General features: G+C 40.5%; 3 protein-coding genes and 4 pseudogenes across 3 annotated transcripts; all 7 read left to right on the top strand.

Annotated features, from left to right (window-relative positions):
* The first annotated feature begins 239 nt into the window (after positions 1-239).
* LOC148933023 (protein NRT1/ PTR FAMILY 5.10 pseudogene) lies at positions 240-1,082 on the top strand (annotated as a pseudogene).
* Positions 1,083-1,640: 558 nt separating this feature from the next.
* LOC148933022 (protein NRT1/ PTR FAMILY 5.10 pseudogene) lies at positions 1,641-2,220 on the top strand (annotated as a pseudogene).
* Positions 2,221-2,603: 383 nt separating this feature from the next.
* Positions 2,604-3,712, top strand: LOC148933021 (protein NRT1/ PTR FAMILY 5.10 pseudogene; annotated as a pseudogene).
* Positions 3,713-4,692: 980 nt separating this feature from the next.
* LOC125218730 (protein NRT1/ PTR FAMILY 5.10-like) lies at positions 4,693-6,687 on the top strand. Its single transcript, XM_089069375.1, has 3 exons — positions 4,693-4,931; positions 5,030-5,247; positions 5,366-6,687. The coding sequence occupies exons 1-3, from the start codon at positions 4,793-4,795 to the stop codon at positions 6,587-6,589; spliced, it is 1,581 nt and encodes a 526-aa protein (XP_088925501.1). The 5' UTR covers positions 4,693-4,792; the 3' UTR covers positions 6,590-6,687.
* Positions 6,688-6,778: 91 nt separating this feature from the next.
* On the top strand, positions 6,779-7,357 carry LOC125218734 (protein NRT1/ PTR FAMILY 5.10 pseudogene; annotated as a pseudogene).
* A 1,192-nt stretch (positions 7,358-8,549) lies between these two features.
* Positions 8,550-10,717, top strand: LOC125221738 (protein NRT1/ PTR FAMILY 5.10-like). Its single transcript, XM_048123960.2, has 3 exons — positions 8,550-8,723; positions 8,827-9,044; positions 9,412-10,717. Exons 1-3 carry the CDS (start codon positions 8,585-8,587, stop codon positions 10,636-10,638), a joined length of 1,584 nt encoding a protein of 527 aa, XP_047979917.2. The 5' UTR covers positions 8,550-8,584; the 3' UTR covers positions 10,639-10,717.
* A 1,787-nt stretch (positions 10,718-12,504) lies between these two features.
* LOC148933020 (protein NRT1/ PTR FAMILY 5.10-like) lies at positions 12,505-14,979 on the top strand. The gene is made up of 3 exons (XM_089062330.1): positions 12,505-13,014; positions 13,113-13,330; positions 13,540-14,979. Exons 1-3 carry the CDS (start codon positions 12,876-12,878, stop codon positions 14,854-14,856), a joined length of 1,674 nt encoding a protein of 557 aa, XP_088918456.1. The 5' UTR covers positions 12,505-12,875; the 3' UTR covers positions 14,857-14,979.
* Positions 14,980-15,086: the final 107 nt, after the last annotated feature.

The following is a 15,086-nucleotide window of genomic DNA, read 5'->3' as shown; positions in this document are numbered from 1 at the left end:
CCAAAAAATCTGGCCTCGTTTTCAAACAATGGGAAAGGTATAACATAAGTAATAAAAAATAAGTTCAAGGATGTTGCGAATCCCCCTTTCTAATTTATAAAGCACCATTCTCAACATGCGAAGTTGTTAAACATTATAGAAATAAAATCACGATTGACTTTAATACTTTAAGGCATGACATTTGATATCTTACATCGCAAGAAATTCTTGAAAAATCATAAACGAGAGAGAGAGAGAATATGATACCCACGGAATCCGCCTCAACGCCGCTGCTCGACGACGTCGTTAGCGGCGTTGTTGGCTTCGATGGCGGCCCCGCGCACCGCTCAAAATCCGGAAGCTGGAAGTCCGCTTCCTTCGTCATTGGTATTTATTATTACTACTTTTCCGTTCTTTTATAGTTGGGTCATTTTTTCATTTCGAGAAGTTCCCTCGTAATTGAGTCATTTACTTTTTACTTTATTTTCATTATTTTTTTTTCCTTATCTATTTATTTAAAACAATCAGTATCTAAAAGTTTCGCTTCAACTACGAGGATACGGAGGGAGTACTAAAAATTAATGTTGTTTTTTATCCTATTTAATTTACAAATATATTTGCTTTGCATGAATTAATTTACAAATATTGTGTTTGAATATTAATTTAGGTGTAGAAGTAGCGGAGAGATTTGCGTATTATGGAATTAGTTCGAATTTGATCAACTACCTGACCGGGCCGTTGGGCGAATCCACTGCGGCCGCGGCCGCGGCCGTCAACGTGTGGAACGGGACTTCAAAGCTGCTGCCGTTGCTCGGGGCTTTCGCCGCCGATTCCTTTCTCGGCCAATACCGTACAATTATCGTTGCCTCTCTTCTCTACGTCTTGGTTAGTATTCAAAATTTTTCCCAAAATTGTTTTGTTGATTTTTGTTATTACTCCAAAAATTATGTAAATATAGTACTAATTGTAACATATTTTAGGGTCTTGGGCTCTTGTCTTTATCAGCTGCACTTCATTCATCCGACTCGTCCCCTTCTCCCCTCGATGTCTTCTTCTTCTTCTTCTCGCTATATTTAGTAGCCTTCGCGCAGGGCGGGCCATAAGCCCTGCGTGCAAGCCTTTGGAGCCGACCAATTTGACGATGAACACGAGGCCGAGCTAGTAGAAAAGAGCTCATTCTTCAATTGGTGGTATTTTTCAATGAATGGGGGCATTTTTGTAGCTCAATTGGTTTTGAGCTACATTCAAGACAATCTAGGTTGGGGCCTAGGTTTCGGAATCCCATGCATCATGATGTGTTTTGCACTAGTTGTTTACCTACTGGGGTCCACTACTTACAGGTTTCGCGTAAGAAGTAGTCAGAAGAATCCGTTCGTAAGAATTGGTCCGGCCCTTGCTGCTGCAGCGAAGTCCAGACAAGCATTAATGCCTACTTCTATGTCCAAGGAAGAATCCTCTGACATAGAAGAGGCTAGGGAACTTCTTCGTATCGCCCCAATATGGGCCTCATGTTTGGGGTATGCGATTGTCTTTGCACAAGCGACCACTCTCTTCACGAAGCAAGGTGCCACAATGGACCGTTCATTCGCCTTTGGCATTCAAATACCATCGGCTTCCCTGCAGAGCCTCACATGCCTCTCTATCGTCGCCTTCATCCCTTTATACGACCGTGTCCTGGTCCCAATGGCCAGATCATTCACCAAGAGGCCCATGGGCATTACAACGCTAGAAAGAATTGGCACGGGGATAGTTCTATCCGTCATTTTCATGGTGGTCGCAGCCATTGTGGAGAGGCGACGAATTTCCATTGCTATAGAGCATGGGCTAGTGGACCGGCCAGAGGTGACGGTTCCAATGAGCGTGTGGTGGTTGGCCCCACAATACGTGCTTTTGGGGATTGCGGATGTTTTTACAATGGTTGGTCTTCAAGAGTTCATGTACGATCAAGTTCCCAATGACCTAAAAAGCCTAGGGTTGGCTTTGTACCTCAGTATTTTCGGCGTGGGCAGTTTCGTCAGCGGCTTTTTGATATCTACGATTGAGTGGATCACTAGCCAGGCTTCGGGTGTGGGCTGGTTTTCTGACAACTTGAATCGAGCACATCTTGATTATTTCTATTGGTTGTTGGTAGGGATTACTTTGGCTACATTGGCGCCCTATATTTACTTTGCAAACTCCTATGTGTACAAGAGGAAACACAAAACTTAGGGGGTGTTCGGTTGGCAAGACTAAATCTCATGATTAAATATGTATCATGTTTAGTTCATAAGATTGACCCCACAACTTAATCCTAGATGGATAGTCTTATGATAATTAGTCATAGCCTCCCTCTTCCAATTAAAATAATCCCACAACTTAATCCTAGATGGATAGTCTCATGATTATTAGTCATGACAACCGAACGCCACCTTAGTTTCTGATCATCTTGTGTTGTCCGGATAAATATTGAACAATTAATTCACATGTTTGTATGTGTTTTATATGGAAATAATCTGTCCCAAGTGATCAAAAGGATGGTAAATTTAAAAAGTTTCAAAGTGTCTATTCATGTTTTGACCATATTATTCCTAGTGCCAGTCTATGACTGGGTCCTGGTGCCAGCCGCCCGATCCCTGACTGGGCGGCCGACAGGGATATCCATGCTCCAACGTATTGGAGCCGGTTTGTTCATGTCGTTGCTCTCCATGGTGATTGCCGCACTAGTTGAGATGCGGCCGTTGAACGCCGCGGCCGAGTGTGGGATGGTGGATGATGCGGGGGCCACACTCCCGATGAGCGTGTGGTGGTTGGCGCCCCAGTACGTGTTGTTTGGTCTGACGGATGTGTTTGTGATCGTTGGGCTTCAGGAATTTTTCTACGACCAAGTTCCGAGTGACTTGAAAAGTATAGGGCTTGCCCTATACCTTAGTATTTTGGGAATTGGGGATTTTTTAAGTAGTATTTTAATAGGTTTAATAGAATGGATGACAAGCCGAGTTGGCCACGCTAGTTGGTTCGATAACAACATGAATCGTGCGCATCTTGATTATTTCTATTGGTTGCTAGCTTTGATTAGTGCACTTGTCATGTTAGCTTATGCTTTCTTTGCAAAGTCCTATATTTATAAGGAAAGAGATTTGGTGTGTTGATACTAGTGGCCTAGTGGGATGTTATTTATGCAACTATATGTCTTTTGTATATAAATCAACAATAAATATAAGACTACTTGGTCATGTGGTATTACTTTTTTGTAGTCATGCAAACTCCTATTCCATCCTAATTAACTATAGAGTAAAGGTCAAAATTGGTCCTAAACATATGGGTAGAATACCAATTTGGTACAAAACATTCATTTTTTGAAAATCGCGTCCAAAACATTTGAAACCGTTAACGAAGTGATCCTAAACATTTGACATCGTTGTTGAAGTGGTCCTTTTCCGTAAAAAACTAACGGTCAACGCCTAATTAATGATTTTTTAACTTAATTAATATACTAGTGCATAATTAATTAAACAAAATTAAACATAAAATTAATAAAATGCTAAAAAATTCTAAAATCGACTATTTCTCCCTCTTTTTCATTCTCTTCCAGCAATGGACGGTGACAACAATGGTGAACAGCGACGATTTTGATCTCGGGCAGCAGCAATGCGGAGAAACACACGATGACGACGATTTGTGGAAGAGCGGGCAAAGAGAGAAAGACGCGACGACGTTGAGCGCCGGAGAGAAGAAGAGAGAGATTCCGATTTAGGAAGAACGAAGGAGAGATGGAAGAGAAGGAAAAAGAGGGAGAAATAGTCGATTTTGGAATTTTTTAGTATTTTATTAATTTTATATTTAATTTTGATTAATTAATTATGCATTAGTATATTACTCCCTCCGTCCACGATTAAGAGTCATACTTTTTCATTTCGGTGCGTCCCCAATTAAGAGTCATACTTCATTTTTACCATAAATAGTAAGTAGGTCTCACATTCCACTAACTCAATTCACTCACATTTTATTATAAAACCTATATAAAAAAATGGGTCTCACATTCCACTAACTTTTTCAACCAACTTTTATTTACATTTCTTAAAACTCGTGTCCGATCAAAGTGTGACTCTTAATCGGGGACGGAGGGAGTAATTAAGTTAAAAAATCATTAATTAGGCGTTGACCGTTAGTTTTTTACGGAAAATGACCACTTTGATAACGATGTCAAATGTTTAGGACCACTTCGATAACGGTTACAAATGTTTTGGACTTGATTTTCAAAAAATGAATGTTTTGGACCAAATTGGTATTCTGACTATATATTTAGGACCAATTTTGACCTTTACTCTTAACTATATCATATTTTCATTTTCATCCATCTATAAATATATATCTCATGTCATTTTTACTCTTTCTGATTAATGCAATGGACTACATATTTAACTCATTGTTGATATTTATTATTTCAACAAAACATGATAATCAACATTCCACAACTATCACGGATTATTGAATCGTCAATTTCATAATACAAGTCTTTGCAAACTAAGGATTCCTTTTAAAATTGATGTTGTATAAAGCCACAAAATCTGGTCTTACATTTAAACAATCACATCACCGCATGTTTTGCTTAAAATATTTAATGGGAATAGTAATAAAAAAATTAGTGCAAATATGTTGTGAATCTCCACTTCTAATTTATAAATCACCACTATCATCATGCAAACATATTTAAAAGACCTATAAAAATAAAAGCATGATTGACTCCAATAGTGAAAACACGACTTTCATTGTACATCACAAGATATGAAATATCTTGAAAATCAAAAACAAACAAGATAGAAAAATTGATAGTATGATATCCACAAATTCCGCCACCGGAGACGACTCAACGCCGCTGCTCGACGACGTCGTTCGCGGCGTCGTCGGCTTCGACGGCGGCCCCGCGCACCGCTCGAAATCCGGTTGTTGGAAGTCCGCTTCCTTCATTCTAGGTAAGTATTTGTTTTAATTCTAAAAATGAATACTCTATATTTTTTTGTTTTCTCCTAATTAATTTACCAATTTATTTACTTTTGCATGAATTAATTAGGTGTAGAAGTGGCGGAGAGATTTGCTTATTATGGAATAAGTTCAAATTTGATTAGCTATCTTACCGGCCCGTTGGGCCAATCCACGGCGGCCGCGGCCGCGGCCGTTAACGCGTGGAACGGAGCCGCCATGCTGCTGCCGCTGCTCGGGGCTTTCGCCGCCGATTCCTTTCTCGGCCGATACCGTACCATCATCATTGCCTCTTTGCTCTACATCTTGGTTAGAATTCAAAAACTTTTCTCAAAAAAAAATAAATAAATAATTTTGATCATCCAAAATTTTTTAAATAATTATCCTTGATTGGTAGATAATAGTACTAATTGTAACAAAATTTTAGGGTCTTGGGCTCTTGTCTTTATCGGCTGCACTTCATTCATCCAGCTCGTCTCCTCCTCTCCTCGAAGTCGTCGTCTTCTTCTTCTCACTATATTTAGTAGCCTTCGCGCAGGGCGGCCATAGGCCCTGCGTGCAAGCCTTTGGAGCCGACCAGTTTGACGATGAAGACGAGGCCGAGCTAGTAGTGAAGAGCTCATTCTTCAATTGGTGGTATTTTTCAATGAATGCGGGAATTTTTGTAGCTCAATTGGTTTTGAGCTACATTCAAGACAATCTAAGTTGGGGCCTAGGTTTTGGAATCCCATGCATCATGATGTGTTTTGCACTAGTTGTTTACCTACTGGGGTCCACCACTTACAGGTTTCGCGTAAGAAGTAGTCAGAAGAATCCGTTCGTAAGAATTGGCCCGGCCCTTGCTGCTGCAGCAAAGTCCAGACCAGTTATGCCTACTTCTATGTCGAAGGAAGAATCCTCTGACATAGAAGAGGCTAGGGAACTTCTTCGTATCGCCCCAATATGGGCCTCATGTTTGGGGTATGCGATTGTCTATGCACAAGCGACCACTCTCTTCACGAAGCAAGGTGCCACAATGGACCGTTCATTCGCCTTTGGCCTTCAAATACCATCGGCTTCCCTGCAGAGCCTCACATGCCTTTCTATCGTCGCCTTCATCCCTTTATACGACCGTGTCCTAGTCCCAATGGCCAGATCATTCACCAAGAGGCCCATGGGCATTACAACGCTAGAAAGAATTGGCACGGGGATAGTTCTATCCGTCATTTTCATGGTGGTCGCAGCCATTGTGGAGAGGCGACGAATTTCCATTGCTATAGAGCATGGGCTAGTGGACCGGCCAGAGGTGACGGTTCCAATGAGCGTGTGGTGGTTGGCCCCACAATACGTGCTTTTGGGGATTGCGGATGTTTTTACAATGGTTGGTCTTCAAGAGTTCATGTACGATCAAGTTCCCAATGACCTAAAAAGCCTAGGGTTGGCTTTGTACCTCAGTATTTTCGGCGTGGGCAGTTTCGTCAGCGGCTTTTTGATATCTACGATTGAGTGGATCACTAGCCAGGCTTCGGGTGTGGGCTGGTTTTCTGACAACTTGAATCGAGCACATCTTGATTATTTCTATTGGTTGTTGGTAGGGATTACTTTGGCTACATTGTTGCCCTATATTTACTTTGCAAACTCCTATGTGTACAAGAGGAAACACAAAACTTAGTTTCTGATCATCTTGTGTTGTCCGGATAAATATTGAACAATTAATTCATATGTTTGTAAGTGTTTGGTAAATCTAAAAAGTTTCAAAGTTTCTATTCATGTTTTGACCATATTATTCCTAGTGCCAGTCTATGACTGGGTCCTGGTGCCAGCTGCCCGATCCCTGACTGGGCGGCCGACAGGGATATCCATGCTCCAACGTATTGGAGCCGGTTTGTTCATGTCGTTGCTCTCCATGGTGATTGCCGCACTAGTTGAGATGCGGCGGTTGAACGTCGCGGCCTAGTGTGGGATGGTGGATGATGCGGGGCCACACTCCCAATGAGCGTGTGGTGGTTGGCGCCCCAGTACATGTTCTTTGGTCCGGCGGATGTGTTTGTGATCGTTGGGCTTCAGGAATTTTTCTACGACCAAGTTCCGAGTGACTTGAAAAGTATAGGGCTTGCCCTATACCTTAGTATTTTGGGAATTGGGGATTTTTTAAGTAGTATTTTAATAGGTTTAATAGAATGGATGACAAGCCGAGGTGGCCACGCTAGTTGGTTCGATAACAACATGAATCGTACGCATCTTGATTATTTCTATTGGTTGCTAGCTTTGATTAGTGCACTTGTCTTGTTAGCTTATGCTTTCTTTGCAAAGTCCTATATTTATAAGGAAAAAGATTTGGTGTGTTGATAGTAGTGGCCTAGTGGGATGTTATTTATGCAACTATATGTCTTGTGTATATAAATCAACAATAAATATAAGACTACTTGGTCATGTGGTATTACTTTTTTGTATTTATGCAAACTCATATTCTCTCCGTTCGCAATAAATATATCATATTTTATTTTTCTTCCGTTTTCCAATATATATTACATTTCACTTTTACTATTTTGTTCCACTAACTCATTGCTCGCATTTATTATAAAATAAATATATAAAAATATGATTCATTTTTCTTTTTTTATCTTATAAAATAAATAATTTCTTGAAATTCGGCCAATATAAAAGTATGATCCACTTTCAACTAAACATGATAAACGACAACTATCACGGATTATTGAATAGTCAATTTTTAAGTCCTAATACAAGTTTTTGCAAACTAAGGATTCCTTTTAAATTTGATGTAGTAATAAAGCCACAAAATCTGGTCTTAGAGCATCCTTAACGCGAAGGGGCCGGGCCACATATCGCGAGTCCCGGCCCAGGCCATGCGTTAGATGACGGCGAGTCATGGCCTGGGACGGTCCCGGGGCCGCAGTTCCGTCCCTGGGCCGCTCCCGGGGTCCGGCCCGGCTCAGGGTTATGCGCACCGGGATGGGCCGCAAACCCCCAAATTTATTTTTTTTCTTTTTTTGATTTTTTTGCCATTTTATTATACCCATTTCTTCAACATTCTTCCACCAATTTCTCCATTCCTATCCTCTAAATTATTTCAATATTTTTTCTAGGATGAAAATTTTATTTTCTAGGTCTTAATGATTTTTTTTCCAAGATTCGTAAAAAAATTTCCTCGAATTTTTAATTTTCTATTTTTCGACTGAACAATGAATTTTCCCGATTTTAATTGTTCAACGTATTCAATTTTACGAGTAAAATAGGTTGGAGTTGTGAATAGTGCAAAATAATAGTTGTGGCCCGAGTTGCGGCCTACGGAGTTAATGGAGTTGTGACTTGGAACCCCAAATTTAGGGGAATGATGACATGGAGGGGACTTGCGGCCGAAATCCGGGATGGAGTTAAGGATGCTCTTATATTCAAAACAATCACATCATCACATATTTTGCTTAAAATGAAAGTCATGGAAATAGTAATAAAAAATTAGTGCAAATATGTTGCGAATCTCCATTCCTAATTTATAAATCACCATTATCATCATTGCAAAGTTGTTAAAAACTTAAAATACTTATAAAAATAAAATTATTATTGACTCCAATAATTATATATACGACTTTCTACACCACAAGATACTTAAATATCTTGAAAATCATAAACAAGAGAGAAAACTCACATGATATCCACAAATTCCGCCACCGGAGACGACTCAATGCCGCTGCTCGACGACGCCGCTAACGACGTCGTCGGCTTCGATGGCGGACCCGCGCACCGCTCGAAATCCGGTTGTTGGAAGTCCGCTTCCTTCATTATAGGTAAGTATTTGTTTTAATTCTAAAAATGAATTTATTTTTTTTGTTTTCTTTCTCCTAATTAATTTACCAATATATTTATGTTTATTTTGCATGAATTAATTAGGTGTAGAAGTGGCGGAGAGATTTGCTTATTATGGAATAAGTTCAAATTTGATTAGCTATCTTACCGGCCCGTTGGGCGAATCCACGGCGGCTGCGGCCGCGGCCGTTAACGCGTGGAACGGAGCCACCATGCTGCTGCCGCTGCTCGGGGCTTTCGCCGCCGATTCCTTTCTCGGCCGTTACCGTACCATCATCATTGCCTCTTTGCTCTACATCTTGGTTAGTAATTACTCCCTCCGTCCCCTAATAATTGTCCACTTTGGTTTCGGAGTATGTTCTATGAAATATAAAAGAAAGTGAGTTGAAACAGATAGTGAATATAGGTTTCACTTTTATATAATAGTGTTATAATAAAATGTGAGCGAAATGAGATACTGGAACGTAAGATATACTTACCATTTATAGTAAAAAGTGAAAGTAGATAATTAATGGATGACGGATGAAATTGACAAAATTGGATAATAATGGGGGACGGATGGTGTATAAACTTTTCTAAAAAAATGTTTTTTGTTATTTGTAACTCCAAAAATTATTAAATTCTTTTTCTTGATAACTAGATTATAGTACTAATTGTAACAAATTATAGGGTCTTGGGCTCTTGTCTTTATCGGCTGCACTTCATTCATCCGGCTCGTCTCCTCCTCTCCTCGAAGTCGTCTTCTTCTTCTTCTCGCTATACTTAGTAGCCTTTGCGCAGGGCGGCCATAAGCCATGCGTGCAAGCCTTTGGAGCCGACCAGTTTGACGATGAAGACGAGGCCGAGCTAGTAGAAAAGAGCTCATTCTTCAATTGGTGGTATTTTTCAATGAATGGGGGAATTTTTGTAGCTCAATTGGTTTTGAGCTACATTCAAGACAATCTAAGCTGGGGCCTAGGCTTTGGAATCCCATGCATCATGATGTGTTTTGCACTAGTTGTTTACCTACTGGGGTCCACTACTTACAGGTTTCGCGTAAGAAGTTGTCAGAAGAATCCGTTCGTAAGAATTGGTCCGGCCCTTGCTGCAGCAGCAAAGTCCGGACCAGCATTTATGCCTACCTCTATGTCGAAGGAAGAATCCTCTGACATAGAAGAGGCTAGGGAACTTCTTCGCATCGCCCCAATATGGGCCTCATGTTTGGGGTATGCGATTGTCTTTGCACAAGCGACCACTCTCTTCACGAAGCAAGGGGCCACAATGGACCGTTCATTTGCCTTTGGCCTTCAAATACCATCGGCTTCCCTGCAGAGCCTCACAAGCCTCTCTATCATCACCTTCATCCCTTTATACGACCGTGTCCTGGTCCCAATGGCTAGATCATTCACCAAGAGGCCAATGGGCATTACAACGCTAGAAAGAATTGGCACGGGGATAATTCTATCCGTCATTTTCATGGTGGTCGCAGCCATTGTGGAGAGGCGACGAATTTCCATCGCTATAGAGCATGGGCTAGTGGACCGGCCAGAGGTGACGGTTCCAATGAGCGTGTGGTGGTTGGCCCCACAATACGTGCTTTTGGGGATTGCGGATGCTTTTACAATGGTTGGTCTTCAAGAGTTCATGTACGATCAAGTTCCCAATGACCTAAAAAGTCTAGGGTTGGCTTTGTACCTCAGTATTTTCGGCGTGGGTAGTTTTGTTAGCGGATTTTTGATATCTACGATCGAGTGGATCACTAGCCAAGCTTCGGGTGTGGGTTGGTTTTCCGACAACTTGAATCGAGCACATCTTGATTATTTCTATTGGTTGTTGGTAGGGATTACTTTGGCTACATTGGTGCCCTATATTTACTTTGCAAAATACTATGTTTACAAGAGGAAACACAAAACTTAGTTTTGGATCATCTTGTGTTGTCCGGATAAATATTGAACAATTAATTCATATGTTTATAAGTGTTTTATATGGACATAAACTGTGCCAAGTGATCAAAAGGATGGTAATTTTAACAAATTTCAAATTTAATATTCATGTTCTTAACTTTTTTATAGTACTTCTAAACTTTGAGTTTGGAAAATATTGTCTCCGCTTCGAGGACCACAACTGGAATTATTAGATGAATATAGAAAAGGATATGATCATACGGTAGTGATAAAATGCAATCTTATATACTGTACAAACTCCAAACTTTTCAATACAGTGTCAACATAACATCAACACAATGTAAAATTTCAAGATTTTAATGTCAACACAATATCAATACAATATCAACACAATGTCAACCGTTGATACTGTGTTGACATTTTTTGTTGCTACTATTTTGTCATTTGTTGATATTTTCTAATGGTCCAGATCATAATTTGGAGTTTGTACAATATATAGAATTTGCATTTGATCATATTCTTATGATCATATATTCATATGAATGCTGGGTTCTATTTAGTCGTAAACAAAATGCTAAAAGACTGAATATCTGATTCGAACTAAATTGAAAAATAATTTTGGTTCAGTTTTTGGAATTTATTTTAATTCTTTACAAATTTCAGTTTTTGGATTTAAAACTTGGAAAATCAAATTTATTTTTTAATATTTATTATACCTATAATGTATCTTAGAGGGAACTTCTTTTTTGGTCCACGAACTTTGCCAAAGTATCATTTTAGGTCCGTGAACTTTGAAAATATCATTTGAGGTCCATCAACTATGAGATAATATCATTTAAAGTACTCTTTTACTATTTACAAGTTTTTCTGGACGAAAATACCCTCAATACCTTATAGGATATATATTTTTAATAAACTTATCATATACTCATATTTTTTATAAATATCTTTACAATATATTTTTGACGATTTTTCTAAATATAATTTGACCTTCAATATTATCACTTAATTTTGTGACATGCAAGTTAAATTGCTTCTTCAATTATTTATATTAAAGAATTTTAAAATTGAATAAGGATTATTTCTTGCATGTCACAATATTAAGTGATAATATTGAAGGTCAAATTATATTTAGAAAATTCATCAAAAATATATAGTAAAGATATTTATAAAAAATATGAGTATATCATAAGTTTATTAAAAATATATACCCATAAAAATATTGAGGGTATCTTCGTCCAAAAAACTTGTAAATAGTAAAAGAGTACTTCAAATGATATTATCCCATAGTTGATGGACCTCAAATGATATTTTCAAAGTTCACAGACTTAAAATGATACTTTGGCAAAGTTCGTGGACCAAAAATGATGTTCCCTCTATATCTTATGGTATTTAAACTTTATGAGGTTTGTAATTGTTTATGTTAATTATAGAAAATAATTATATTCAGGAAATTTCGGTTTTTCGGTTGCTATACGTTTTTGTGGAGTAGTTCGGATTTTGTTTTCTAGGTTGTTTTTCCGAATTTAGAGCATTAAAGTGTATATTTGTCATGACATTTTTGCCATTATATTTGAATTAGAAATTTATTTATTTTAATAGAAATGTATGTGGTTTGAGTAGACATTACATTTGGATCACTAAAACGAGGGAGTATTTTACAAATATCAGATGTATAAGTAGTAGTTGAGGTAGCTGAATATATTCACGTGTAAATTTCACCTAATCAAATTCATCACCTACCAATATGTGTTAGTGGCTCAAAAATATTCATTCAACTCTTCCTACCACATCTGAGTCAACTTTTCCTACCACATTTTTGACTTAAATGAATTCAATATAACCACAAACATGCTAAATCTATTACTCCCTACTTCGTGCGATTCCTTAAAAAGAAACGTATTTTTGTGGGGGTGAACTTAATTCTTTCACTAATATTAATTCTTTTATTTTATTATTTTTCTCTCTGCTTAATTAAATATATACTACTTCCGTCAACATTAAGTGTCACGTTTAGGGTGGGCATGGGTATTAAGTGTCACAAATCGAGTACTATGATACATTTTTTTTATTAGTAGTAATTGAGAGTAGCATGATCAAAAAAATTAAGTCAATGGCCATTAAAAATTTCAAATTTTTGAATCAACTGAAGAAATCCATGATTTTCATGTGTGAATGATATGAGACACAATGATTTCTTATAACTAATACCAATAACACAGCCAACAACCCACAAAGTAGAGAGAGAGAATGGCAGGCGGTGACATATCTGACGTGGAAGCGCCGCTGCTAGAGCTAGACGACGTCGTCGCAGGCTCCGTCGACTTCAGCGGCCGCCCCGCCGTTAGGTCGAAATCCGGCACCTGGAAATCCGCCTCTTTCATGATCAGTATTAAATCCTACTAATTCCTAATCCAAATTCAAATCTAATCACCTCCAATTTTCGGATTTTGAATTCACTTCTCATTTCGATTTTACTCCATACAGGTGTTGAAGTTGCGGAGAGATTCGCATATTATGGAATCAGTGCCAATTTGATCAGCTATATGACTGGACCGCTGGGGCAGTCCACCGCGGCGGCGGCGGCCAACGTCAATGCGTGGAGCGGCACGGCCTTGCTCCTGCCGCTCCTCGGCGGATTCATCGCCGATACGTATTGGGGCCGTTATCGCACCGTTATCATTGCCTCTGTTGTCTACATCTTGGTTAGTCATCATCACTAATTCAAATTCAAAATTATGAACATTCGCTTAGGGTTCATCAATTTCACTTTTAAATTGGGGTAGAATTGGATAATTAGGTTAGGGATTTGTCAAATTTGCAGCCGTAGAAATCGAAAATAGATCAGCATTCATCCAACAATGGCTAATGGTGCTAACAATTGCAAAATTTTGTGTGATTGATGGATTGGTAGGGTCTTGGCTTCTTAACTCTATCAGCTGCTCTTAGCTCATCCTTTCATTCCAAGTGTGAAAGTGTAACAAACGGCTCAGCTTGTTCGCCTCGGGTGCTCGAGGTCGTCTTCTTCTTCTTCTCGTTGTACCTCGTCGCGCTGGCGCAAGGCGGCCACAAGCCGTGTGTGCAGGCCTTCGGGGCGGACCAGTTCGACGAGGATGACAAGAAGGAGCGCTTAGCCAAGAGCTCCTTCTTCAACTGGTGGTACTTCTCATCGGCTGCTGGCGTGTTCGTAGCTCAGCTGGTTCTGAGCTACGTTCAGGAGAATATGAGCTGGGAGCTCGGGTTTGGGATCCCGGGCGCCTTCATGTGCGTGGCGTTGGTTCTGTTCTTGCTCGGGTCCACTACCTACCGGTACGGGAGTGGCACCGAGAAGAGGAATCCGTTTGTGAGGATAGGGTTGGTTTTCGTGAGAGCTGCGCGCTCGCCATCGTATCCTGTTCCTGCTGACGAGAGCGATGGCGAGCGCCATTTCCTCGACCGGGCGCTTGTTGTAGTGCCGGGGGCGGAAGGGCGTGTGTGCACCGCCCACGACGTGGAGGATGCCAAGGCGATCCTCAGGCTCGTGCCCATCTGGTGCACGTGCCTGGCCTACGCGGTAGTGTTTGCACAGGCCGCGACTCTGTTCACCAAGCAGGGCACGACCATGGACCGAGCTATCACGGACACTTTCGAGATCCCGGCCGCGTCTATGCAGTCGATCATCCACATTTGCGTCGTTATCTTCGTGCCGATCTATGACCGCGTCCTTGTCCCATTGGCCCGGGCTTGGACCAAGAAACCCGCGGGGATCACGATGCTACAGAGGATTGGTATAGGGATGCTTTTCTCTATCATGCTGACGGTCACCGCAGCGATTGTTGAGAGGCAGCGTCTCTTAATCGCCCGGGCTCACGGGCTGGTGGACGAGCCGGACGCCACGGTGCCCATGAGCGCGTGGTGGCTGGCGCCCCAATACGTGCTGTTTGGCCTGGCCGACGTGTTCACCGTGATCGGGCTTCAAGAGTACTTCTACAAGGAGGTGCCGGCCGACCTCAAGAGCGTCGGCCTCGCCCTGTACCTCAGCGTGTTCGGCGTCGGGAGCTTCTTGAGCAGCTTGCTGATAACGTTACTCGACGGGGCGACCGGCGGCGACGGCGGGGGCAGTTGGTTCTCGAGCAACTTGAATAGAGGGCATCTTGACTACTTCTATTGGCTGCTGTCTGGGAGTAGTGCAGTTACAATGTTGGCATATTTGTACTTTGCCAAATCATATGTTTATAAGAGGAAAGTGTAACGTTTGCAATTAAACTCAGTTGGTAAGACGTTTCTCCTTGATGTAATAGATCGGGAATTTAATTTATCTTGGGATAGACCGGGAACAATTATTTATATTCATTAAGACATACATAGTTAAATACCCCCTCTGTCCCAGTTTTATAGTCACATTTTGCCATAAAAGTCTGTCTCATATTTAGAGTCAAATTTAGAATTTTTCATATTTGGTCATACAATTTTTACCTCATT

Source organism: Salvia hispanica, chromosome 1, assembly GCF_029641045.1.
Source record: "Salvia hispanica isolate PSC_SH4W2 chromosome 1, Shi_PSC_v1, whole genome shotgun sequence".
NCBI lineage: Eukaryota > Viridiplantae > Streptophyta > Magnoliopsida > Lamiales > Lamiaceae > Salvia > Salvia hispanica.
The sequence above is the reverse complement of the archived record's forward strand: the minus strand, read 5'-3'. Positions and strand labels throughout refer to the sequence as shown.

Excerpts from the sequence above, each read along its gene's own strand:
- LOC125218730 (XM_089069375.1), top strand. The coding sequence starts at position 4,793 with ATGATATCCACAAATTCCGCCACCGGAGACGACTCAACGCCGCTGCTC. Across the intron at positions 4,932-5,029 it reads GTCCGCTTCCTTCATTCTAG|GTGTAGAAGTGGCGGAGAGA; the intron begins GTAAGTATTTGT and ends TGAATTAATTAG. Across the intron at positions 5,248-5,365 it reads CCTCTTTGCTCTACATCTTG|GGTCTTGGGCTCTTGTCTTT; the intron begins GTTAGAATTCAA and ends ACAAAATTTTAG.
- LOC125221738 (XM_048123960.2), top strand. The coding sequence starts at position 8,585 with ATGATATCCACAAATTCCGCCACCGGAGACGACTCAATGCCGCTGCTC. Across the intron at positions 8,724-8,826 it reads GTCCGCTTCCTTCATTATAG|GTGTAGAAGTGGCGGAGAGA; the intron begins GTAAGTATTTGT and ends TGAATTAATTAG. Across the intron at positions 9,045-9,411 it reads CCTCTTTGCTCTACATCTTG|GGTCTTGGGCTCTTGTCTTT; the intron begins GTTAGTAATTAC and ends AACAAATTATAG.
- LOC148933020 (XM_089062330.1), top strand. The coding sequence starts at position 12,876 with ATGGCAGGCGGTGACATATCTGACGTGGAAGCGCCGCTGCTAGAGCTA. Across the intron at positions 13,015-13,112 it reads ATCCGCCTCTTTCATGATCA|GTGTTGAAGTTGCGGAGAGA; the intron begins GTATTAAATCCT and ends TACTCCATACAG. Across the intron at positions 13,331-13,539 it reads CCTCTGTTGTCTACATCTTG|GGTCTTGGCTTCTTAACTCT; the intron begins GTTAGTCATCAT and ends ATGGATTGGTAG.